At 37.1% G+C, this 26,457-nt stretch overlaps 1 protein-coding gene across 2 annotated transcripts; it reads left to right on the forward strand.

Annotated features, from left to right (window-relative positions):
• The first annotated feature begins 969 nt into the window (after nt 1-969).
• On the forward strand, nt 970-24,848 carry LOC134744089 (sodium-independent sulfate anion transporter-like). Of its 2 annotated transcripts, none has more exons than XM_063677767.1 (11): nt 970-1,291; nt 5,768-5,963; nt 7,400-7,620; nt 8,790-8,967; nt 10,758-10,922; nt 12,059-12,220; nt 16,903-17,043; nt 18,440-18,585; nt 18,930-19,220; nt 20,548-20,692; nt 21,952-24,848. In XM_063677767.1, the coding sequence occupies exons 1-11, from the start codon at nt 1,157-1,159 to the stop codon at nt 21,999-22,001; spliced, it is 1,830 nt and encodes a 609-aa protein (XP_063533837.1). In that variant the 5' UTR covers nt 970-1,156; the 3' UTR covers nt 22,002-24,848. The 2 variants fall into 2 exon arrangements, with proteins under 2 accessions (XP_063533837.1, XP_063533838.1); XM_063677768.1 differs by having other exon boundaries at nt 970-1,149.
• Nucleotides 24,849-26,457: the final 1,609 nt, after the last annotated feature.

The raw sequence follows: 26,457 nt of genomic DNA on the forward strand, positions 1-26,457 counted from the left end.
TGTAAAAGAATATATGGAAATGACGTCTAATATTATCAATAGATTTAATTAATTATATGATATGATATTGCTTACCTATTCTTATATTGTAATGCCTGTACTATAATTTGACGACCATTACGAGATACCTAGGTATAACTAGCCATATTGACATCTTTTTCGTAACCATGCTATTATTGACATTGTATATTTATTTCCCAACATTTATTTGACTTTGTGATGAATTTCTATCTGTATTGACATTTGTATATAATAAGTGACGATCATAATATAAATTCGTATAGATTAAGTTAAAATAATTTATAATGTAATTTAATATTATGAAATAAATAAATCTAAATCTAAATGTAAATCTACTGGGCCTTAACATGTCGATTATTGGGGTGTTTACGCTATGGGATTTTTTTCGTGAAAAAAACTATACGCGTTTTTCATGGATCGATGAATGAGTATCTTTTTATTTATTTTATAACAATGTTTTATAATTTTATGTCTTAAAATATACACTATGTTAGGTACGGACCGAAAAACACAAAGTAACCCCTATATACGAAAACTAAGTTGAAAGAAGCTAGTAGCAACTAGCAATTCCACTAAATTACTCGTAGTTAGGCACTTAACGACTTCACTCACACAACTAACTACCTAATCTCATTCGCCACAATAACTAAAACAACTGTTCTTGTGAAGAAAATACTTAATAAGTAGTTACAGATAAACATGTTACTAATAATTAAGTACTAACGTAGAGGGTAAGTACTTATACTCGTAGCTGTAGTAATATTAATTATTTTCCATCGTATTTTCACAATTCAATGGTCACCTGTCATGCGTCATCCTTAAGACTATTAGAGAGCGCTATTTACTATTGGTTCTGACTGGACAATGACCCTATTTACATTTTCTTTTCACCTCCAACCACAATCACTGCAAATACTAAAAATATTTCAAATAAATGTCTTTTTTTCAGGCAATATGAAGCTGCCAGACCCGAAGCGGATGCTCGGCAGCATTTTTCCAATACTCCAGTGGTCGAAAAGTTATGACCTCGGAACGGGCGTCGGCGATCTGATAGCTGGGATCACTGTGGCTCTGACGCTCATACCTCAGTCTATAGCTTATGCGTCGCTCGCCGGATTAGAACCACAGGTAAACTATGACAATACTCCACTGGTCGAAGAGTTATGAACTCGGGACGGGCGTCGGCGATCTGATAGCTGGGATCACTGTGGCTCTGACGCTCATACCTCAGTCTATAGCTTATGCGTCGCTCGCCGGATTAGAACCACAGGTAAACTATGACAATACTCCACTGGTCGAAGAGTTTTGAACTCGGGACGGGCGTCGGCGATCTGATAGCTGTGGCTCTGACGCTCATACCTCAGTCTATAGCTTATACGTCGCTCGCCGGATTAGAACCACAGGTAAACTATGACAATACTCCACTGGTCGAAGAGTTTTGAACTCGGGACGGGCGTCGGCGATCTGATAGCTGGGATCACTGTGGCTCTGACGCTCATACCTCAGTCTATAGCTTATGCGTCGATCGCCGGATTAGAACCACAGGTGAACTCAGAATCAGAATCAGAAATTTATTGGTGAAAGCAATGGTATTTTACTCGTCAGGTACAAAAATATATTATGACTGTGTATAAAAAAAATATTTTAACTAGGTTTAACATGTCACATGAGTCACATCTTTAAAAGAGTATGAATCATTTAACACACAGTTAGTTAATTATTAATTTCAGTTTACATTTAAAATATTTGCACAGTTATTGTCGGTTAAATATTGGCTTAAGTATTACAATATGAGTGGGCCAATGAGATCATTTCAAAGTATTCGTCAAATGTGTAACGACTCAGGTGGCGCCGTGACCCGGGTGACTTATGCGTCAGTCGCAAAATCTGAAAACGATTCCACTGGAGGTCTTGGTTACTTTTTTTCCTTAAATACATATATTTTCAATTTACTGTTATTCAAATATTAATGCTAGACAGGAGGTAACTGGTATAAAAGTAAGTGAGCAACGGAAAACGTTAAGGGACACCACTTGTAATGTGACTGTCCCGTAATTTTTTGCAAGAGAGGAGTCATTTCGAGTCGTCAAATTGGCAGATGACGTGGCACAGAATTGATTTAATCATTTCTACTTTTAGGGAAGATACATCCCACCCAAAAAGAGTAAAGTAAGTATAGTAGGTCCCACCTATCATTTTGATGACATGTATTTCTAAGCCCCTTACCTGCCCGTCACTTACCTAGGACAACGGGGAACATTGTTCTGCTTCTAAGTCTTCTAACGCTAATTGATCTATAGGTGCAATGTTACAATGTACTACAGGAAATTTTATTAACATTTAAAGATATAAAATAATATCAGTTTTGAGAAAAAAATGGGTTTTTCATAATATCCACCTGAACGAAGACATTGTTTCATGAATAGATATTAAGCGTTGTAAAATATCGTGTGAAACTTAAACGTGTATTACCTATATAAAATGTTTTAATTTATATAACATTGCAATACGAGAACAGGTGATACATTTTCAATGTTGTAATGAAGTTCTAAGTTTATTGGATGTCATATCAGTATTTTCCATAATTCCCTTACTAACTATTAGTATTAAATGAAAAATTTAGGAATTAATTTAACCATCGGAAACAGACATAACCTAACCTTTCATGATTTTGAAAGACAAGAACAACATAATGATTGTCTTCGGTTACCGCGACAGTTACTCATGAAATAAAAAAGACGATTGAAATGGATTATATCGGGTATAATAATTAATTTAATATACATTGCGACGTTTATTTAATTTACTTCTTTTAACAAAAATCATTACTTTTAATGTTTACCTTAAATTACATATTTTGAAAATAAATTTGTCTCTTTACTTGCGGGACACCCCAGTAATTTAAAATACATTCCAACGTTTCGAACCCTACGCAGCGTTCAATGAACGGGTGACTAACAACACAACTCACAATAACAACACTTAAACAGACGAAATTTTTTTTGGTACCTACCTATCCGTAATGATGACGTATCCGCTGCCTTTTAATATCAGAATAATGACATCATTGTGTGGGAAACGAAGAAGGTAGCCTAGTAGGTAGTAGCCATGCTGTTGCTGTTTAAAATTTAATATTACAATACGATTCGCCTTGCTTGACTCACGTGTTAAAAATGCATAAATTATCCGGAGGTATGGCTGGGACCGATAGAAAGTTTGAATAGTATGTACAAATCAAATTACCTACTTATATGTGACACCGTAATCTCGCACTTAACCGGTCAAGTGCGAGTTCGTTAAGCTCGAGCACTGAGGTTTCCATACAAACTTTCAGTTATCTCATGCAAAATATAAACAAGAAAGATTTTTGACCAGAATTATAATAAGTATAATTGTGTACAGTGCCATCTTTGTGTTTATTATACTTGAAATTTCTATGAAATTACATTAGACACCTTTTAAATAGGAAAAAATATTGACATCGGTTCATATGATAAAGAATTCACCCTGAAATCCAATAGTAACAAACATTAGTGAGCCGATTTACCGATAGATGGTGCTGTATACAAGTATACTTGGGTAGTATTATACTTCTTGCCAAAAACCCTTAATAGAGTTTGTACGGAATTCTGGGTGCGCCAGTTAAATGGACTCACACTTGGCCGGTTTTTCAAATTTCAAACGCGTCTAATTTAACTAAGTATTTGTAAAGATTTTGATTTCACGAGATGCCAAATGACACAACCTCCAGAACTTCCAGTGCACTTCGCATGCGTGCACAAATTGGTAAATTAGAATTGGATTCGTCGTGCGCGCGACATACAATGCGAATCTTGCCAAACTCGTATCATATCGACACACTTTATGAGTCAACTTAAACACTCAAGTCTTGAGTCAAGACTCTTGACCAACACTTCGTTTCACTCACACCCCGGAGCGTCGAACGAATCCACATTTAACGTGAATACTGCTTAATAATGTTCCATTTAATTTGATTGTCTCATTGTCTTGGTAGTCACGTTCCTTCGACGTTCGTATAAAATAAAACATTTTTACACATTACACCATTTGTAAGGCGCAAAAATAATAAATTTATATTTGTCGTCAACAACTCAGTCGTTTTTTATAAAAATAACACGAAAAGACACGAGGGTAGAAACCCTGTTAATTGTCTTATTCTCCCTTTCCACCCTTCATGGTATCATTTTAATTTTATCGTGCGCCTGTTTTTCCGCATAGCAATGTCAAAAGAACGTTATTAAATTATGGATGGTATAGAAAGGATCGCAATCTCTTATGGCAAAAGTGACCGCGTTAAGCTTTAAATAATAGTTCCTAATCTCTCCGGTGGCGCTAGTTAGGCTCTGGGACATGAGTATAACATGAACCATATAAGGCAACAAATAACCCGACCAAATTACGTAGGTTGTTTTTGGTAGTATTTCGGTGTATGGTGGCGCCGCCTAATTACTGTTTTTTGATGGACACTTTTCATACATAGAGATTTGGCTCCTTTATACAGTCTCCATGGGTAAAATCAGAATGCCTGTTAAAAAAATAATGTGGAAATATCGAGGTAAAAAAGGGTTACGTTTTTAGGAGGAAAATGAAAATAGGAATAAGGAAATTGATGTTAAAATTGCCAAATTGCTTTATGAATGTGTTCGAAATCAAGTAATCGTGAAGGTTTATTTACTTTGAAGCAAACTTCAGCCCTTATAATACGACGTTTCTAAGGTCAACGTTTCGAGGTACTAAGGTACCTATTCGTAGCAACTCCCAAAATATGTGAAGTAGGTACTTAATAATTTTAATATACCGTAAAATGCGGTGAGTAGGAGCAAAACTGACATTCAAACCTCGATAACATTTTATTTTTACATATGCAAACTGAATGGTGTATATAGGTATAATAACTGGTCCGGACGTTTGAATTTTAGTTTTTATTTTATTTTGGGTAGTTCCATTTCATAACTTTGACGATAAACAGGAAAACCACCTCACCCCGTAGTCCCTCGTAATTGGGGTGAGGTGGGTTTTCATAGAAGGGTGATTTTGGAAGATTGTTGGATCGATTTTTTTTATTATGCGTATTACTATAGCTCCATTTTAAATTGGAATACATTATTTTTGTAGCAGTAGTCCTAAAAACCCATCTCACCCCCCTTTCATACCTTCTCTCCTCATTCATAACCCAACTCTCTCCGCGAACCCTACTCACCCCATTTTACGGTACGGTATTCTTTTGTATTTGTACCTACCTCATTAACCTTGTGACGCATCTAAAAAAATTATAGTAAAAATCGCAATTCATAACGAAAAAACAACTAAGTACCTGTTGTAAGTTACCTCGGTATTTAGGAGAGTTGAAACAGTGGATTGAGGCACAAAATAAATGTTTTTAAATAGTTTTAAGAACACTATGGTATTTCTGTTCTAGGTGGTAAATGGTTATGAAATTTGCTATCAAATGATACAGATTTCATAAATCTAGCTTTTAATACAACAGATTTATGACCGAAAAAGTAAAATTTATGTCAACTCCTTGGTCTCCCCTACCCATGATACAATTTATAGCGGAATTTTATTATGATATCTAGTTTAATGCTAGTTAAGGCGAACGTTAGTATTTTTGGCTATCCTGTTTTTCAATAAACTGCAATATAGACAACGGGGTTTACAGATGACGTATACGCCACAATACGTTTGACGACAGTGAAGAATACATATTTTTTTCCTATTCCAGTACGGTTTATACGCATCACTGATCGGCGGCTTCGTGTACGGGATCACGGGCACGTGTCCACAGATAAACATCGGGCCCACGGCGCTGCTGTCTTTGCTGACGTTCACGTACACGAACGGCACGAGTCCGGACTTCGCTGTGCTCTTGTGTCTGACGTCGGGGCTCGTGCAGCTGGTCGCTGGCACGTTGCAGCTTGGTAAGATAATAAGATAATACGCATTGCTAAAAGCGAGTGCGTGTACGGGATCACGGGCACGTGCCCGCAGATCAACATCGGGCCCACGGCGCTGCTGTCGCTGCTAACGTTCACGATCACGAACGGCACGAGTCCGGACTTCGCTGTGCTCTTATGTCTGACGTCGGGGCTCGTCCAGCTGGTCGCTGGCACGTTGCACCTTGGTATGATGTTTTATTTTTACATTGGATAAAGGTAAGCATTGGACCACAGTTACACCTAATGAAAAGTACCGATGTGGTCTGGGATGAAGCATGCTTGCAAGATATGTCTATTCACTCTCGATTTGAAACATCGAAGTTATAGTGCAATAGACTGGGAATAAATTGGAAGTGAGTTCCACTCCTTAGCCGTTCGCATAACAAAGCTGGAAGCAAAGCATTTAGTCCGAATCAGTGACAGAGTAACAACGTAAGTTCCTACGTTGTCAGGTGCACGTGCTTGTCAAGCATGCTTGATCATATACGCAACAATTAAAGCTTACCTAACTACTTACATTCGGGTTCGGATAACATTACTGCGGTGCATTGTAGGATGCTGTGTGTATGTATGCTAGTCAAAAATTTACCTTTCTACGATGAAAGAAAACCATATATAATTACAAAAATTGCTATATGAATAACTACACTTTTCAACTCAGCAGCAAGAGCCATTTGCATATTGAGGTCACTGCTCTGGCTGCTTTCTTCAATTGAAATGAAATCTAATTTTTTGTGAAACGTTACTTACATTATATTTTTAAAGCAAAAATTCTCGTTCTTCGTATTTATTCATTTAATTAAAATACAAACTAAAGATTTGATTTACATAATTTTCTTCAACAGAAACAATTCCAGAAAATTTTTACTATTACTTATTAGATGTGGCAAAATAAATTTAGGATTAGAATAAATTTAAAAGTGGAAAAATTACTGCCTTGGCATCGTTCGCAGACCTTTCTACTTGTTAAAAATTAATTTAAATGTAGGATGTAATTGTGATTTTGAAACGTATGACTTGATATTTTTTTACAAGCTTTTATTTAACTTGCAATGTATCTATTATGTGTGGAACTATGTGTTTGTACGGGTCAAATCGTGCAATTTAAATTTGACCCACTTCCCGACTTCCAATGAAGCTGAAAATTTGCATACATATGTAAGTCGGGTGACAATGTAATATTATGGTACCATCGAGCTGATTTGATGGTAGAGACAGGAGGTGGCCATAGGATCTCTGTGACAAAACAACTAAACCTAATTGTGTTTGGGATTTTAGAATTATCTCGATAAGTATTAGTTGCCTATGGAAAGAAAATTACAGTCGGCGATAAAAGCTTGTGGCAAAAATTAATTTTTTGCCAAAAACCTATTATCTACAGCCCTAAGTACTAAATTAAAATGGTTTTCTCCTTCTAGGTTTCCTCGTAGAGTTCGTCTCGCTGCCAGTCGTCTCTGGTTTTACCTCAGCAGCCGCAGTCACAATCGCTTCATCACAAGTCAAGGGCTTATTAGGCCTCAAGTTTAGCGCTGAGACATTCATAGCTACTTGGAAGGAACTGTACCGTCATATAGGAGACACGAGATTACCTGATACACTGCTCAGTTTAGCGTGCTGTATCCTGCTGTTGGGTATGAAGGTGGGTTATCTATTAAATAAGTTAAAGGCCTGTAAGGTTTTAAGTTTAACACACAACCTTCATAGCTATATATGGAGAGATGTTCCATCATTTAGGGAACACAAGATTGCCTGATATACTTCTTATAGTTGGTCAAACCAATTTGTCAGTCAGTAACAACCAAGAAAATCATATTCATCCCTTTCTTTTGGGCGCTAGTACTAGTGTAAGACAAAGATGGTATGACTCTCTCTGTCTACGTTTGAAATTTGACAGTCCTTTGACAAACTATAGTTAAGCCACAGGGCGGACACGCTATACATTAAAAATCACTTGCGTTTCTATGTGTGAACGGCATGTCTGTACACGCGGCATGCGTCATTGTGTGAGTATGTTGCTTAAAAACAGTACTGAGCGGTCAGCAAAAGCTCGTCAATCTGCTGTCGCGGGGCGAGGTAATTCGAATCGGGGCGGGGCGGTGCGTGACCGTTCTGCATGATATACTATTTCTGTGGTTAAGCGTATCTACTGCGATTTGCTGTTGGGTACGAAGGTGGGTTACCTATCAAACTCATAAAAACTTATATTCTTGAACCCGACGGTTTGATCGTGTATTTCTTGGCAAGAAAACTCGAACTTATAATAATTTTGAATTTTTTGTGAAATTAATGTTAAAAAAAAAAATCACGTAGTATTGCAAACATTCTATGAGATTAGTTAATGTTGCTTTCTGCAAATATGCACGGTTTACACGGTTGCGAGAGCGCTACTTGACGGGGTAATTGCTGGATTTTACAAAGTGTACTCTCACTTCAGTGAGTACCATCCATTGTTTGCATTTGTGGGCTCTTGGTGTTTAATTAAATTTAATATTTGAGAGCGGAAACTAGCTAAACTATTAAGTAGTGACGTATAAATGATATCTTTTCTTATGTAGTGTTATTTTTGTTTTGTTTTGTTGTTTTTTTTTCTTATTAATGGACAGTGATCAAATTAAATCTACTTAGTCAGTCTAGGCTAACTCTGACCCGACTTATACAGAACAAAGTGAGGCAGTGTCATTATAAACGACATATTTTCAGAAATTTTACATACCTAAATAAAATTGCCACACTTTGTCATAGCAAACTCATGCAGATTTAGCTTGGCCCGACTCTATTTATTTACTTTGTTTTTTGTTTTGTTTTCAGGCGCTAAAGGAAATTCACATCGGAGCAAAAGACAATGAAAAAAGTCAAAAAGGGGTGGCTTTCATACAGAAGAGCTTGTGGTTCGCTGGTGTATCGAGAAACGCGGTTGTGGTCATCCTAGCGGCCGCTGTAGCCTTCTTTGTTTATTTGGATGTTGGTGACCCATTGATATTGACAGGTAGGCCGTTTCAGGAATGACTAACTATAACTAATCTGTTGGCTTGGTTTATAGCGCTTAAAATTTATAGCACCGTAAGATCTATTTTCCTTGATATTCTGAATTATACAATGCAATACAAATCCACTATATACTATATTGCACAACCTCAAAGTAAATTTACAATTAAACGCACATTAGCGATTTCCAAAAAAACATTACATTTCAATCATGTCTCCAAAATATTAACTTCTTGGGCTCATTTTACTCAGAATCATTTGTACATTCACGCAACACGCCTCATACATGAAAAAATGTGTCCCAAAATTGTGTATAATTTTTTTTCCAATGCGTCACGTTCATACAAATAAATAAATTATTCATACAAAATTGTGACGATCTGGAAAGGAAATCTTTGGACACATTTTTTCATATATGAGGCGTGAATGTACAAATGATTCTGAATAAAATGAGCCCAAGAAGTCAATATTTTGAAGACATGAATGAAGTGTACATTTTTTTGGAAAACGCTCACATAATACATAAAGACAGGTGGCCTTATCGGTAAAGAGCGATTACTTCCAGATAAACTTTAGGTAGTGGAGAAATTATTATTTGGTTTCTAATTTTTTTTCCAATGCGTCACGTTCATACAAATAAATAAATTATTCATACAAAAATGTGACGATCTGGAAAGGAAATCTTGGGACACATTTTTTCATATATGAGGCGTGAATGTACAAATGATTCTGAATAAAATGAGCCCAAGAAGTCAATATTTTGAAGACATGAATGAAATGTACATCTTTTTTGGAAAACGCTCACATAATACATAAAGACAGATGTAAACAGCAGGTGGCCTTATCGCTAAAGAGCGATTCCTTCCAGATAAACTTTAGGTAGCGGAGAAATTAGTATTTGGTTTCTTTTAAAAACAGATCACCTTGGGCCTAACCGTTTATGGTCGACAAGTGTTTTAGCAAGCACGTCCACGTCTCACAGATTGGCAGCAAGGTTTTAAATTTCATTTTTCGATATATAAAATGGTAACTACCATTTGCTGCTTTTCGATCTAAATGCAGAAGGTAACCAGTTTTATAGAAATAGTGTTCTGTTATTGAGTTTCGTTATTGGATTTTAGGTGTGGGAAAAATCTGCTTTTAGCATAGTCTATTTTTACGTAAAACGATAATATTTATGAGAATTGAGGCATAAATTAACCTTCGCTTTGACCTTTTTATATTTAACTCTTTCAATAAGATTATAAAGAACATTTTTAATCAACAGAACAGTTACTTATTATCGGGTATAAAATGACGGGAGTTAAAGGCTTTATTGATAAAGGATGACTAACGTTAGACCGGCTCGTGTCCGGGCCGGAGCTTCCGGCGCTTACTTTTCTATGACATGACAGGTGATCACGTGATGCTTTCCATAGAAAACGAAGCGCCGGAAGCTCCGGCCCGGACACGGCCCAGTCTAACGTGAGTCATCCTTTAACGTGATTACCTAATTAAAATGCTATCTTTGCTATCAAGTATACGAGTAAATAAAGTGAAGCAGCTGTTAACTATAATCAGAGATCAGAATTTTGACGCCATCACTACAGTAGGGTTTACGTGGCGTAGCATTGATCAAATAAATGCCAGTCAATATCTGATAGTCAGACCTCGGCCCGATTCGAACTTTAAGATACGTTAAATATTCGATCTAGAAACGATATAGATTATATAGATATGTTAGTGTCAAAAGCGACGTTTTTTGTAGACATAGTTTTGCAGCCAGCAATGTTTAAAATATCAATGTTTCAGGTAAAATAACGCCAGGCCTGCCAACACCACAAGCGCCCCCGTTCCACACGACGGTCGGGAACGTTACCATATCCGCGGGTGGCATGCTGGCGCAGCTCGGCTCTGGGCTGCTGGTTGTGCCTCTAGTGGGGATCATCTCTAATGTTGCCATCGCTAAGGCATTTTGTAAGTTTTTAGTTTTATTAGCGGTCAGGAACGTCACCATCTCTGCGGGCAAGGTATGGCAAATTAAATGCCACATAACTAAGTAATTATTTCTCAAAATAAATGTCGAATTACGGTCTGTTGAAATTTAATTTCGATGTTCGATATAAACGGGCTTCAGAGATTTTTAATACGATTCAAAAATATAGTACTTACTTTCATTATGCAATTTCTTGTACATTTTTATATAATGTATTTATATTATATTGTTTTCTTCGGAACAGATGAAGCATAGATTTAACTTTGCCAACCAAACCCTAAGGATCTGCAGATTACTTAGCTTTTAAACGTGTAGTCTAGTTATGTAGTGTTTTGCCTTGATGGTCGTGAAAATATTACCTACAGAGAGAATTATGTATCTTACTGGTGTTTTTTTTAAATGTTTTTACCGAAAATGTATCTAAGTACAGCTTTTCTCTTAAAGTAGGTGGTAATGTAGGTCGCAATATGAATATATAAACTATATGTTATAATGATGAAGTCTTTTTACCCAACTGCATGACACAAATGGGATTATTCGATGTTTATGCCATTATTTTTTCTTCCTATTCGCGATATATATATATCTCTGGTGTTGCAGGCGTCCATAGGCTACGGTGACTGCTTACCATCAGGCGGGCCGTATGCTTGTTTGCCACCGTCGTGGTATAAAAAAAATATAGTTATTTTCTCTCGTTATCTTGAATGTTATCATTTAAGCAGTGTCTCTTTCGAGGATTACAAATTATTGACTGTGAAGCATAACGCATGTGATAAAATTTAGCTGCGTGGAATTCATATTGTGCAGAATCATGAATAGGAAGAAACAAGATTGTGAAGAAAAAATAACTGTGAACAATAACGCATGTGATAAAATTCAGCTGCGTGGAATTCATTTTGTGCAGAATCGCGAATAGGAAGAAAAAATAATGGCATAAACATCGAATAATCCCACAAATGAGGGTTTATTGTGTGTGTGTATTTGATGAGTGAATCACGGAAAATGTTGAATTGAGAATGAACTTTTAACGCGTCTCATTCTGAAAATATTTCTCTATTCTCTCAAGTCTAAGTTTTAATGGCCGAGATATAAACTAATCTTATTCCAATAATTTCAGCAAACGGCAAAACACTGGACGCAACACAAGAGATCATAGCGCTCGGCATTTGCAATGTGGTGGGTGCTTTCTTCCGCTCCTTTCCAGTCAACGGTTCTTTTACTAGGAGTGCCGTGAGCGACGCTTCGGGCGTACGCACCCCCGCCGCTGGATTCGTTACCGGTGCGTAAAAACCATAAATAACTACGGACCAGGGAGCCGATTTTCGACTTTCGAGCGGTTGATTTCGTCATTAGAAAGTCTGTGGGAAACGGCGAATTGATAATTTAGAAATACGAGCAATAGATATTGGGAATCTAGTGGTATTGACCACTAGTTTTCTATTCTATTAGTAGAATTTAAGTGCCTAGTAGTGGAAATATATTGAAGGGAAAATCACGAAATCGCGCGCTCGAAATTCAAAAATCGGCCCCCAGGCGATCAAAATAGTGTAAGCATGACATCGCAATTTCTTTGCCTCCTTTCTCGTGAATGGTTATTTTATTTGGAGTGCCGGTTTCGTCATAGGTGTATTAAAACTGCAAGCGGACACACGGACCATGCGTAAAATAATGTAAACACATCATAGTGGGCGCTCCATGAACTTCAAATATTATACCGTAACGAATAAGAAACATCATGACGTAACATAGGTTAACAGACAGAGAGACAGACAAACAGACAAACAGACAAACACACAAACAGACAAACAGACAAACAAACAGACAAACAGACAGACGTACCATTTTTAGGATGTTTAGAGCAAATAAACTTCATACAAGAAGACAGTAAAATTTTGTTACTTCGAAATTTTCGTATGCTGTGAACAAATTGCAGCACAGATAAACTTTGCATTGGATTCTCGTTGCTACAATTCGTAAATGTTAAATTCGATAACAATAAATTGGCTGAATCCAGATGCGAATTTTACTGAACATTTCGTACGTAATGTTTTACAGTGATGAATTAGATGAATAAAATGCTATTTAAGTGTATGATATTGTTGTATTTAAATAGGCTAGATGACAAATTTTTATTAATGATATCAATCGATCAGGTTTATTTTTAGGATCAAATGTCTTTATGGGACCCATTGCATTAAAGCAATACAAAAGTCAGAAATGATAGTCAAAGTCCGACAGTTGTACTTCACTCGCGAAACGCTCCGAACAAAACTATAAGTGAACGTGACGTCAAGGTCACTAAGAGCCATTTTGAATGTATGGACAAAACAAGAAAATTGCGTTTTTGTCGGTGAAATATTGCGTTTATGTATATAGTTGCAATACAATCTTGACAGGCCGATATCGTCCGGCGGACTGATAGTCAGTGGGCCCCTTTACTGTTTTCCTTTTCGAGTTCTGTATTTTTGTATTATTTCCATATATTATTTTAATATCTACATTATTGTGATAATTTGCTCATTTGCTATCTATGTTACTAGATTTTGTTATAAAATTCAACATGTGTCATCATCCCTATTGTAGTACGCGAGACATCGTAAACACGCCAATAACAAATTATAATTTATAATTTATGGAACACACGCCAAAAATACAGAAATAAAATATCTTAAAATACAATGGAGCCCGTCTTAGCTAACTTTGCACCGGCTTAAATAGAATAAAGTGAGTTAGTTCCTGAGTTATAGCTGCTCTAGGTACCTATCTAAGAAAGTAGGTATGTACCTATTAATTTATGTATGTTTATCGCCACCAAGTACCTATAGTACAAGCTTTGCTTAGTTTGAGGCTAGGTCGATCTGTGTAAGATTTCCCATATATTTATCTTTTATCTATATATATAAATGCACGTGTCCTGACTGACTCATCAACGCAGAGGCGAAACTACAAAAGCTAGAAAGTTGAAATTTGCATACGGTTACATTTATAATGTGTACATGAGATAAGAAGCGATTTTGAGAAATTCAACCCCTAAGGGGGTTAAAAAGGGGATGAAAGTTTGTATGGGGTTCAAGTTTTATTTTAAGCTATGAATTCGAACCTTGGGTAAAGAAAACTAATTTAGAATACAAGAAAAGTAATTTAAGCTTTTTTAAATATTCATCCCCTAAAGGGGTTAAAAAGGGGTTGAAAGTTTGAATCCATTACAGATGCTTTGAAACTTCTTAGAAAGGCATTGTATAATATTACAAAAAAAGTTATTTCAACGTTCTTAATAATTCAACCCAAATTCAAAGAGGTTTAAGAAGGGGATGTAAGTTTATATGTGATTCAAGTTTTCGTTTAAGCTATGAACATAAAACTTGGTAAAAGGGCATTATATTAAAATAGACGAAAACTGATTGATAAAATTTGCATCGGGACGAACATTTTTTTTTAAATAGTCGACTTGAAAATCTAAGTGTTGAGAGGGATTATATCGAGAACATTTATTTTCAGTTAGGGGCTTGAAACATCGTAGTTTATGAAAGACAAATTTCATGCGTTGTTTTTTTTTTTTATACCACGTCGGTGGCAATCAAGCATACGGCCCCCCTGATGGTAAGCAGTTACCGTAGCCTATGTCGTATAATTATTAACAAATGATTAACCGTCCCTACTGATATCTTTTGCTGCATAATGTTCATGTATAATATATATAACCACCAACATACAAATCTACGTATATAGTTTAAAGGAATTTTTCGAAACGATGGAAACGGCAAGTGATATGTATTAGATGCTAAGACCAGTTGTTACATGTATATAGTTGTTAATTATTTTTAAGGCTATAAATTGTACGCTCGAAACGAGCAACTGTTGATACCATTTGATATAATGAACATCTTTATGTACCTACACAGTTTACAATAAATGAATTACTTACTTACTTACGCGTACGAAGTCGCGGGCAACAGCTAGTTTATTTATGAAACATACTAACGGTTTAAAAAACGGAAGCTAAAACGTAGTTCACATTTTTACATAGGTATGCAACGCTGAACCAGAGATGGGCATTAATCGATTAATCTTTTAGTTAACTAATCAATCGATTAAAAATATCAATCGTCATTTTTTAATCGCGATTAATTTAGTTGCGATTAAATTAGTTGTGAGAATGTTCGACTAACAACTAAATTAGTTTTAGTTTCAATCGACTAAATTTCACGATTAAATCTATATTAAAACTACGTAGTCGCCCGTTTTTGCATTTTTTATCTTGCAATATGTAACTACAAGTACGTATGTATGTAACATACGGAGGTACTCGTATGTTGTAACTATGTTAGTTTGGGTTCCCCAGTTCTTATTTACCCTTAGATAAGAGAAATTTAATCCAATTTCAGAGAGATGCACTTTAGTAGCAAAATAATAGTGAGAACAGATCTCACTCCTTAGAAACGGTCAAAATATCGTAAGTAATACATGACTATTTTATTTTTAAACATCCGTTAAGATGTCCTAATCAGTCTGTCAACATAGCCATACCGAGGTATTCTATTCAATTTGCTTCTAACATTAGTCGCGAGAAAATAGTCTAACTAATTAGTCGATTACAAAATTTAGTTGTTCGAAATCAATCGGCAACTAAATTAGTTGCACTCTATACAACTAAGATTGATTAATCGTCGTTTTCAATCGTCAGTCGCAATTAATTCTTGTAATCTTAATCGTTAATCGTTAGTCCATTACATTTTGCCCATCTCTGCGCTGAACGCGACGACTTGGACTCGGAACTTTATAAATCATAAATACCGCATCATACTTTACGTCCCGGCGCCCCATGTGGTTTTAAAATGCTCAGATATTCTAATAATTTATTTGTTCTGCATACGTTTATTACAAGAAGATTAATAATATTTTTTGCAAAAAATATCGCGCTTGGAATATCTACAGGTTTCAAAAATGTTATTTATGGTGGTGAACATAAGCTTAAAACTACATTTAAAATTTAGCAGCTACGAAAGATTAATTAAATTATTAAACAGGCCAAAACAAACAGGCAAAAACAACACACACACTAAATCAGATAACACATTCACAAGCCACACACTACAGTTTCCACTAATGAACAATAACAATTACGTGGCTAAGAAACTAAAATTAAATCAGTTAGCCGCCTTAGATTCCATAGACAAACGCGCTAGGAAGCTTATTGGAGAAGCGGGATTGGTAGAGGCTCTAGACTGCAGAGCCTTGAATACAGTAGAAAGGTAGCCTGTTTATCGGTATTCTACAGGATACATTTCGGGGAGTGTGCGATAGGATTACATAATCTAATCCCCCCATCTCCATTCTGCCACCGTGGGACTAGACGCGGACTTGCGTTTCACCCTTACGTCGTTACTCTGCCACTGATTCGTACTAAGCGCTATGCATCCAGCTTTATCATGCGAACGGCCAAGGAGTGGAATTCACTTCCTGCAAATCTATTCCCAGTCCACTATAACTTGGATCTTTTTAAATCGAGAGTGAATAGACATCTTTTAGGTAAGCATGGTCCACCCTAGACTGCATCGGCACTTACCATCAGGTGAGATTGCGGTCAAATGCTTGCGTTTTTATTAATAAAAAATAAAATACCGGCTAATAAAGACAGCATTGTACGGCTTTGTACATTGTACATGTTGCGGTCACTCTGGTTCTCAAAAGTTGCATAAAGGATCTCACCCTAGACCGGGCCGGCACCACGTGATCACCAATCAGCCGTCATAGAAAATGACATGTTGGACGCCTCGGCACGGGCCCGAACCGGTCTAGCGTGAGTCATCTTTAAAACATGGGTGCTGTTAGCGCCATCTCCTTTAGCTCTTAAACCCTGGGAACAATTCTTAGACTTTACATATCTCAGCAATCAATGCATTTTTGGTAGCTACCAAATAGCTATTACATACAACTGAATAATATGTTTTCTTTTTTCAGGAATAATAGTGATATTGACTCTAGCACTACTAACCCCGTACTTCTTCTTCATCCCTCGAGCAGCCCTATCTGCCGTAATCGTATGTGCCGTTCTACATATGGTCGATATCGACATCATTAAGAAACTGTGGAGGTCGAGCCGTGAGTATCCAGCTATCAGGGGGGGTTACAGAAAACGCCAATAAATTTAATAATGTATGGAAATGATGACGTGACGTTTCATCGCATCCGTCGTTTGTCGATAAACGATCATTATCTTGGCTAAAGCCTCATATTGTCTATAAAGTTGCTACCTTTCTGAACTTTGTATCATTCTTCACTGAAAATCCAATCCAACAGATAGTCTACACCGGTTCAACTGACTTATTTAGTTTATAACAAAACTTTTTGTTTACAAAACAAAAAGCCAATATTATTCGTATCCCAAACAAAGAGGTAAACCCTGGGACTATCGCGATGAAAATCGGTGATAACAAGGGCTGTCCTAACTAAACACTAGCCCGAAACAAACAAAACACTGTCAATCTCAAAACCTGGGTTTCAACCCTGTTTCTATATATATAGTCCTCCTTTACAATTTCCTCTGATTAGCATGTATATGGCTCGCAAAACCGAACTTTGTCTTAAATGTCCGGTCGCACTCTACACAATGCACTTGGTCGTTATAAGTGTATGCGTAGGACGGCTTAGGTCGAGACATCCGTTGAAGGCGCCTTTACTCCAGGTGTTCAAGTCGAGCTTCTTCGAAAGTAGCTACACCTTCTCTTACCTTATTATGCCATTCCGATCTCTTAGCTCCTCCCAACGCTTAGATGGGGTGACGCAAGCTTTGAGATGGCGCTTCAGAACGTCTTTGTATCTATCGCAGAAACTGTCCCCCGTGGCTGCGTTACCCATCCTTGAGTTTCGAATAGAAAACGGATTTAGGGAGTCTACAGACATCCATGCGACAGACGTGGGGAGTAGCCACATCTGTCGCCTGGATGATGATGGATGATCTAAGTTGGATTTTCATTAGTGTGCCCTCCATACCGCCAAGCCAATAGGTATATTGGCTCGACGTAATACCTGTGTGTTAGTCAAATAGTCACACGATCTTGCCACTTAATTCTAAGTATGCTGCGTAAACAACGCATGTAAAAAGTGTCAAACTTTCTGATGTCTCCCTTGTACAGGCACCAAGACTAAACCGTGGGTAAGTATTGGAAGCACCATGCCCTTGTATACAGAAAGCTTGGTTTGGAGTTTTAGATCGTGCGACTTCCAAAAACGTTGCTTTAATTTTCCAAATATGGCTGCAGCTTTGGCTATGCGTGATGGAATTTCTGAGGCAAGGCGATTATCGCTTCGGATTTGGCTACCCAGGTATTTGAAGATTGTGACGTCTTTCAATGCTGAATTACCCAAGACAATTGGAGTATTATCAGCGCTTCAATTGGCTTCTGTTTTAATCGGGCCCCTCACTATGGTTACTTATACAGGAGTTAAGACAAAGATTGCTCCTTCTCAAAAACTTACATTTTCCATTTGTCAACAGGATTAGATATAATCCCACTGCTGGGTACATTTTTGTGCTGCCTTGCGCTCGGTATAGAGATCGGTCTGATCTGCGGAGTGGGCATCGATGTGATTTTGCTCTTGTACTACAACTCGCGACCACCTCTCGACGTGAAATATGTTGAGGTATGAATTGATTATCCATAATCCTTTATAGGGCACACTTAAATATTAATATTTTTGTATTTTTTTTCTTATGCTGAATTTTTAGGATTTTAAAGAGGCGATGAGGCATAAAATCATATTTTTTTTTAAATCTCATCCGTTAAATGGTTTATAAGAAAAGACTGTCTGCAAGTTTTTCAAAACTCATGGGAATCTAGGACATTTTTTTAAACGTAGCGACGTTTTTCCGTCTCCTTTTGTTGAAAACCTGTTTAATTTCGGGTCACGCAGTTAATCAAACATTCTCATCTAATTAACACATTAAATAAATATTATGCAAACCACATTACTACCTTATATTTCAGGAAGAAAATATCCCACCACATTATTCTATCCACCCAGTGGGCAACCTCCATTTTGCTGGAGCAGAAAAAGTGAGATTAAAGCTCTCTTCGCTGAAAAATGATAATAAAGCAACATTAAAGCAACTAACGATCCTACCTGGAGCTAATGACAGTGTTTTATCAAACGGAGCTGGGAGCCAGTGCAATGGCGGTGCATCTAATGCGACAGGAAGAGAAATTGCTGGCCGGAGGTCGAATGTACTTGTGATACATTGTGACTGTTTGTACAGATTAGACTACACGTTTTTACAGGTTTGTAATGTTTGCATCTAAATATTTTGATATTTATTTTAGGTACTAGATTCCGACCAAGCTAATAACTGTCCGCGCGCCAATTCCGTGCATTCGGAGGTCGAGGAAGTGGGGCGATGTGCGCCGCGCCCGTACGTACAAAATGACATCACTGTCATGACGCCCAATATTCCTAACATTCCTCAGCCGTGCACGGAATTCGCGCGCGGACAGTACGTATGACATTTGCAATTACAAAGTGTGGAATTTCATCATTAATCATCATCATTAATGTCGTCGACGCTGCTGTGTGTCCCGTCTACATTAGCTTATGAAGTTCGATGACATCGTAAAATATGTGAAAACAAAGACCGAATTCGTCCTGAAGGTCGCGAAGTTGGAATCTCGACACAATGCGAATTTTAATTTTGCACCGCTCAATGCGCTCGTAGTTCAATTTTGGAATCTTTCGCTTGCTCGGGTACTTATCAATATTCAAACGAGGACTAAAACAACACATTTGCAAATATGTAAAACAAATATGCTATGCATTTGATGCTATAATTGAATATGCAGGGCACTTACTGCAAAGTCAAATCCCGATGCTGCTATGTTGACGCACACACCGCAAACTTGGTTAAAATACCTGCTCTATTAGATTGGTATTCCGTACATTATTATTTACAATGTGTAGTGTATTATGTAATTAAAGACATATTATGTCCACGGGTTCGTTATTTTTTTATATGATGAAATAGTACTGAAATTAAATTACCGTACTTTCGCCATTAGATATATCGGAGCGGCCGAGGTGCTCACAAATATCTGAACAAGCCTCTATTGTCAAGGCGTTAGAGTGAGTGTTCAGATATTGTGAACACCTTGGCCGCTCCAATGTATCTGATGGCGACTGTACAATCTAAATAAGAATTCACATTATTTCGTATTCAAAATCCTAGAAAAACGAATAAATTAAAGCGCCTGTCATCTGACAAATGGAAATTCGCATGAAAGTAGTGTAATACCGAACACAATGTTTTGGTTGTTGATTTAATTTATTTATGGCTTCAGCGTGATCACTTCATTCATCAAACATAATTAACGTTGGTATACAAGTTGTGCTTTGTTTTTAAACGCGGGTCGGTTTTAAAATAAATTTAATTAAGGGAACTGGATTAGTACACAATATTAGTAACTACAATTTTATTGTACCTAATGTTACATATACGAGACTATTTGTTTCTTAATAAATAAAATAAAAACAACAACAAAAACAAACAGTGCAAAATCATTATGACATGCGAAAAATATGTATGTATTGGAACTTATTTAATCCATAATTTTCCAGAGTATAAAGATGTTAGTGACAGAGTGGTCACGCAGTGGATGCGTGTTGTGGTGCGACGCGCGTCCTCTAGTTAGAGATCAACTAAGAACTGTTCTACCTGACTCCGTGTTCTGTGCTACCCAGCAGTTACCAGTAGTTCTTGCAGGTAATTGACGTATAAAAATTTAGTGAGAGAGTGGTCACGCAGCGGACGCGTGGTGTGGTACGCTGCGTGGCCGCTCGTGAGAGAACAGCTAACAGCTGTTTTACCTGACGCCGTGTTCTGTGATACACAGCAGTTACCAGCAGTTCTTGTACCTAATTGACTTACCTATATTTAACGCTTTTTAGAGTCACACGAACTTCGGTTTATTTATCTATTGATGGTACCAACTAGTTTGCAGCAGTAATGCTATCGATAGCAATGTCGCGCCGTAATACTGCAGCATTAACGCTGGTGCAGTCTGATTTCGAATAGTACCTTTAGCTTTCTGTCTAAATGAAATATATAAAATGATTGCCAAACAAATTAATATAAAAGCATTCTAGTTGTTACAGTTCAATAAATAAATCAACACTGTTTCATTTTGATTTTAAATTGAATGTTGAATTTCGCCACTCTAAATACAATATAACGTTCATCCTTTGTTCTTTCACAATATTGGAATTTCAAAACATTCGCGTAGTTGATGGAAGTACCTACAGTTTTTGCGGAGGGTCCATTTTCACATGATGTTGTTGAAATATAAAAAAAACAGGCAAGTAAGAGGCGAACTCGCGCACGATGGGTTCCGTACCATTATGCAAAATTGTTATATGGGAGCCCCAGTAAAATATATATTCTATTCTGTTTTTAGTATTTGTTATAGCGGCAACAGAAATATATCATCTGTGAAAATTTCAACTGTCTAGCTATCACGGTTCATGAGATACAGCCTGGTGACAGACAGACATACGGACGTAATAAGACCGTACTATTATTTTCCTCAAATTTGTCCTCTACATGGAGATTAAAGCTCTTTGATAATACAGGGTGAAATTTTAACCACCAGCCATACTCTGCGTATTGACTTTCTAGGTCATACTGAACAACTTTTATTATGGGACCAATGCAGAAATTACAACAAAAAATTGGCTGTCACAAATAAGTCATCGGCATCACATCAGTCGGAATGTATGAAACAGCAAATTTTTTTTTCGCGATTTCGGCATTGGTCCCATGATAAAAGTTGTTCAGTATGACCTATAAAGTCACTACGCAGAGTAAGGCCACCCTGTAGGGGGTAAGACAAAAAATCATCCGTATGCCGAAGCATTACGGGCGACTTTTTATCTTACCCCGCATGAAAAACCCGTTCAATCTCACCCCAACGCACCCTATAATAATGCTAATTAAGTAATTAAATTATGTACAATTTGTTCCAGACGCTAGCTCATCAGGCGACCACTCAGGCGTTAGTGATACTCAACTTTAGTGCTTAGTCTAGCTTAGTTTCAACGTAGATCATAAATAACATTGTTAGGTACTAGTGCTGTGTTATACAATTTTATCGTGTACATTTCGGCGGCCGATCGTAAAATTAGGCCGATCGCAAAGTTCCCGTGTAATATTTTGACGGCAGTCACATTAAACCAATAGATAGGTAGGATAGGTTCGTTAGGTTGCTTAAGATGCCTGAAGTGCCCTTCACTCTGTCCAGAAAAAGAGCCGCCGGGGCTCCGTCGACTCGGGTAATTTCATGATCTGCCTGATTTTACGATCGGCCGCCGACATATATAAATTGACTAGAATTTTAACCAGTGACCATTAGCGTTAGGAAACATTATGTTCTGCTGGGCTAGCACATGATTGGCGCGAGAGTATCTACCCGTCCCCCTTTAATTCATACAGTTAGTAAAAGACGGGTAGTCTATCTCGCGGCGAGATACTGTCGCGCCTATCATGCTCAGCCTACAGAATGTTATTGTTTTAGAAAAATGAAAGGTTCGGCCACGACTTTGGACGATTCGCGACGGCGGCGGTGACAACCATAGGTCGGAACGAAAGGTCCGATCGCTGTGTTCCGCTCCAACCTATGGTTATCGCCGCCGCCGTCGCCGGTCGCGCAAAGCCGTGGCCGAGCCGTTAGGATGTCAGCTGCATTGCTGTTACGATATTATTGCAGCGGCGTTGACATCGACTCTGTATCTGTCAATTTCCTTTATAAAATGTGTGAAGTTCGCCGTCGCATCAATTATGATGTTCGGACACGTATTTTACTAACTCAGCGTCTTACGTAAGCGAACGCGAAGCGAAGCGGCGCGGTCCGGCGTGGCGGGCACACGGCGTTCGCGTTCGCAACGAGATCGCCCATGTAGGACACTTCTATAGGTATCAAAGGATTGATTCACCCCGCGCCACATCGCTTCGATTCGCGTTCGCGTGTTGTTCGCCTACGTAGTACGCTGCGTAAGGAAATTGACAGGTACGGCGCCCGCGTCGTTGACATCTGAATGTCATTTTTACAGTATCCAAACGTTAAGGATTTTGAAGTCTAATTTGTGGTTGTGAATTATAAGCATTTACACCGATCAGTGATTGATATACATATTATTTAGTTACCATAGTATTATACCAGCCATTATCACCGAGTAGCGCACGTGAACATTTTCGGGAACGTGATTTTATTGACAGTGGTGTATCTGTTGTAGTGTGATGCAATCTGTGACCTGATGATTCATTAGGTGTGTTTTATTATGAAAAATGTTAATGAATAGTTTTATTACATATATTGAGTTTGATGTATTTAATAAATATAAGATATCTCTAGGTATAAATATTTTATAAAAGTCCATGAAATATATGATAAATTAGATACCAATCAAATTATAGCTTGATAATTTGATACGAAATATGATAAAATGATACTGTTTTTTTTTTCTCGTAAGGTAGCTGTAGTTTATAGTAGTAGTTGTTGATATGCATAGCCCGGTTTTTCAGGGGCAAAAATGTACCAGTGCTAGTGATTAATTAAATATGTATTTACTAAAAAAAACTGCGATTCCTTGAAGTAAATATTACTAAGAGCGTTAGCACTTCTATTGCCTATTTTGCTATCCACTTTAATTTATATTTATCGCAACAATTTAAATCCGACTTCTGATATTCGCTCATTATGACGTTTTTTTTTAGTAAATTTCATTGTAAGCATGATTCTAATAATTTAGAATTACACTGATTTAAACTTTCAATAATCTTACACACCCGAGACCACGGGGACAACGCCGTCCTCGAAACGTCAGAGGCAAATCCTTAAACTTAATGATACGCGATTAAGTCCCGTTTTATAACTTAGAATTACACATGATTTATGTAGGTGATGTGATACGTTTTATCGACATCGACTACTAAAGTAAGTTTTACTTGTCCTCGCACTATTTAAACGTCAAACTGAATTGCCCCGTCAGACCGGGTTATGTTCGTAACCACTTCGTAACCTAGTGTTTCAGGTGGTTTCAGTCCAGTTGTTATCAAACGAGCGAGCGAAGCGAAGTGAAGTTCTTACATTCAACTTGGAATACACGGCCGGCTAGGGGCACGTGCCGGCATTTCGATGTTTTTAAGCTGAACTATCATAGGATAGTTTGATGGACAATAACCTAAGTAAATCTGTTCTAATATAAACGAAATTGGCTAGACGTGTAGATGAAGGCATATTATTTTAGTCATTAAATTATGAGCAGGCTCGATCAAGGGGTTATGGAGCTAAAAGAGCGTAGAAGGCCAAAAAGCTATTTGTGAGGGGTCTTCCTATTCTGGTCATCTTATATGCAAGAAAGTATCATGCTCGAGTTTGGTATCAAATGAAAATACTCTGTTTACACATTTAGAATATTGTTTTTTAAATTACTGGCAAGATTTATAAAAACGAAATAAAATATAGGTACTTAGGTATTTGACATTTGACAAGAAAGATAACTGGTAACCACAGATACAGTTTATTTTAATCTCTATGGGGATATAAATCTATCAGTTAAGGGCTCCACAGATCTTGCAATAAATCGCACGCGATTTTAGATCCTTTGCCGAGTGGGCTTTTTTTGGCGAACCGCGAGTTCTCAGTTCGGGGCGAACGTAAGTCGTCAGCATCAATGCCTAAATAATTATAACTTTGTATCAACTTTACATAATTGCTCAATTGCTAATAATTGTATATAATTTGCTAACCAATCCGAACGATTGTTTGGTTAGTTCCTCATATTTCACAAAGCAAACTGTGATCCCACTAATAAATCCTTTCTTATTTTAAATCTTTTCATGCGAAATAAATACAAGAATGTGATATGTACATGTATTAAGTTGTTTATTTTTAGTAAATAATTTAAAAATTTACCCTATTGTTTCTTTCCATCCATTTCAGACTTAATTTGGGCAACTAAAGTCAATTTTTTTATTCCGTAGACTAAAATGACATTTCATGTGTTAAATATAAATATAAGACGTAAAAAACTAGCAACACATGAAATGTCATTTTAGTCTACGGAATAAAAAAAATGACTATACGTGATCCCGAGTTACCCGATAAAAAAAAAAGTACAGACTGCGACCAAAAAATTTCATTTTCGACAAAAAATATTTTTTAAGCCAATGATGCCAATCTATCTATTCAATTTCTATCCAGGATCAAAAACTGACACCGCTATGCTGGCACCATTCTTGGTGCCCGTAAGGCCCGTCCTTACGAAGTAATATCAAAGAGAATTAAGAAGACATAGTGCTCACTCCGTACATCGGTTTTGTTATCAAAAATATTTTCGTAGTCTGCATCTAGGGTCAATTAGCGGAACTATCAGTACTGCTACTCGACACTAGATGTCACATGTGTCGCGACTGACGAAAAGTGTATTGCTCAACAATTTAAAACTAATATTATAAGCAGAAGGAGTTGAAAATAGAGTTCCGGTTATAATATTAGCTGAAAATCGTTGAGAATTAGACTTTCCATTTGCCGCGACATCTACTGTCGAGTTGCAGTACTGAGAGTTCCGCTATTTGACGCTAGATGTAGACTACGCAAATAATAGTCGTTTTAGTAACAAACTGATGTAGTGATGTATGTAGTGAACACTCTATGTCTTCTTAATTCTCTTTGCTAATATTTATAAGGCAATGATTTTATACTAGTTTGTAGTATTTTAAATTTCTCTATGCATAAGGAATAATTATTGCTTACGCCCGATAGAGCACATTTGATAAGTAAGTAAATACATTCCAGTATGTACATGGGACATAAAAAAGAAATATAATTTCACAGGTATTTCGATTTTTAATTAAGTATACAATTACCTACCTCATTCAATCATAATATTTTATATCACTTAATAAAAACCCAACCAAGTACAAGTACCAGTTCCGAGATTACAAATTAGCTTATATTTATAACTAAACTATGGACAGGCGAAGTATTATATTGTTATTGGCACTAGTCGCCATAGCTCAAGCGGACCCAAAGCGTCATTACGACTTAAACCAAACAAGACCTTTATTCGAGCAATTCATAAAGGATTACAACCGTCAGTATAAGGATGCCACCGATAAAGAAATACATTTCATCGCATTCAAGATGAACGTGCAGTCTATAAATAAGTTAAATGCAAGGTCGAAAAACGTCACGTTTGGGATAAACAATTCCTCTGATTATACGGTCGGTGAAATAAGACGCAAGTTGGGACTGAAAATACCTTTTTAGCTAATTTAACTTCGTCATAATTGTTTTGTCAATTTCAGATGTGTAATAAATAATTTTAACATATCATAGTTTCAATATTTAACACGTAAAATATAGACAAATATGGGTAAATGGTTACTGAGTGTGACCCACGGAACACCATAGATAGAAGGTGTAGGCCGTTCAGGCAGACAGAAAAGGAGATGGCGGGACGATTTGGTCA

This window comes from Cydia strobilella, chromosome 9 (genome assembly GCF_947568885.1).
Source record: "Cydia strobilella chromosome 9, ilCydStro3.1, whole genome shotgun sequence".
NCBI classification, from domain to species: Eukaryota; Metazoa; Arthropoda; class Insecta; order Lepidoptera; family Tortricidae; genus Cydia; species Cydia strobilella.

Excerpts from the sequence above, each read along its gene's own strand:
- LOC134744089 (XM_063677768.1), top strand. The coding sequence starts at position 976 with ATGAAGCTGCCAGACCCGAAGCGGATGCTCGGCAGCATTTTTCCAATA. Across the intron at positions 12,221-16,902 it reads CGCCGCTGGATTCGTTACCG|GAATAATAGTGATATTGACT; the intron begins GTGCGTAAAAAC and ends TTCTTTTTTCAG. Across the intron at positions 20,693-21,951 it reads GTTACCAGTAGTTCTTGCAG|ACGCTAGCTCATCAGGCGAC; the intron begins GTAATTGACGTA and ends AATTTGTTCCAG.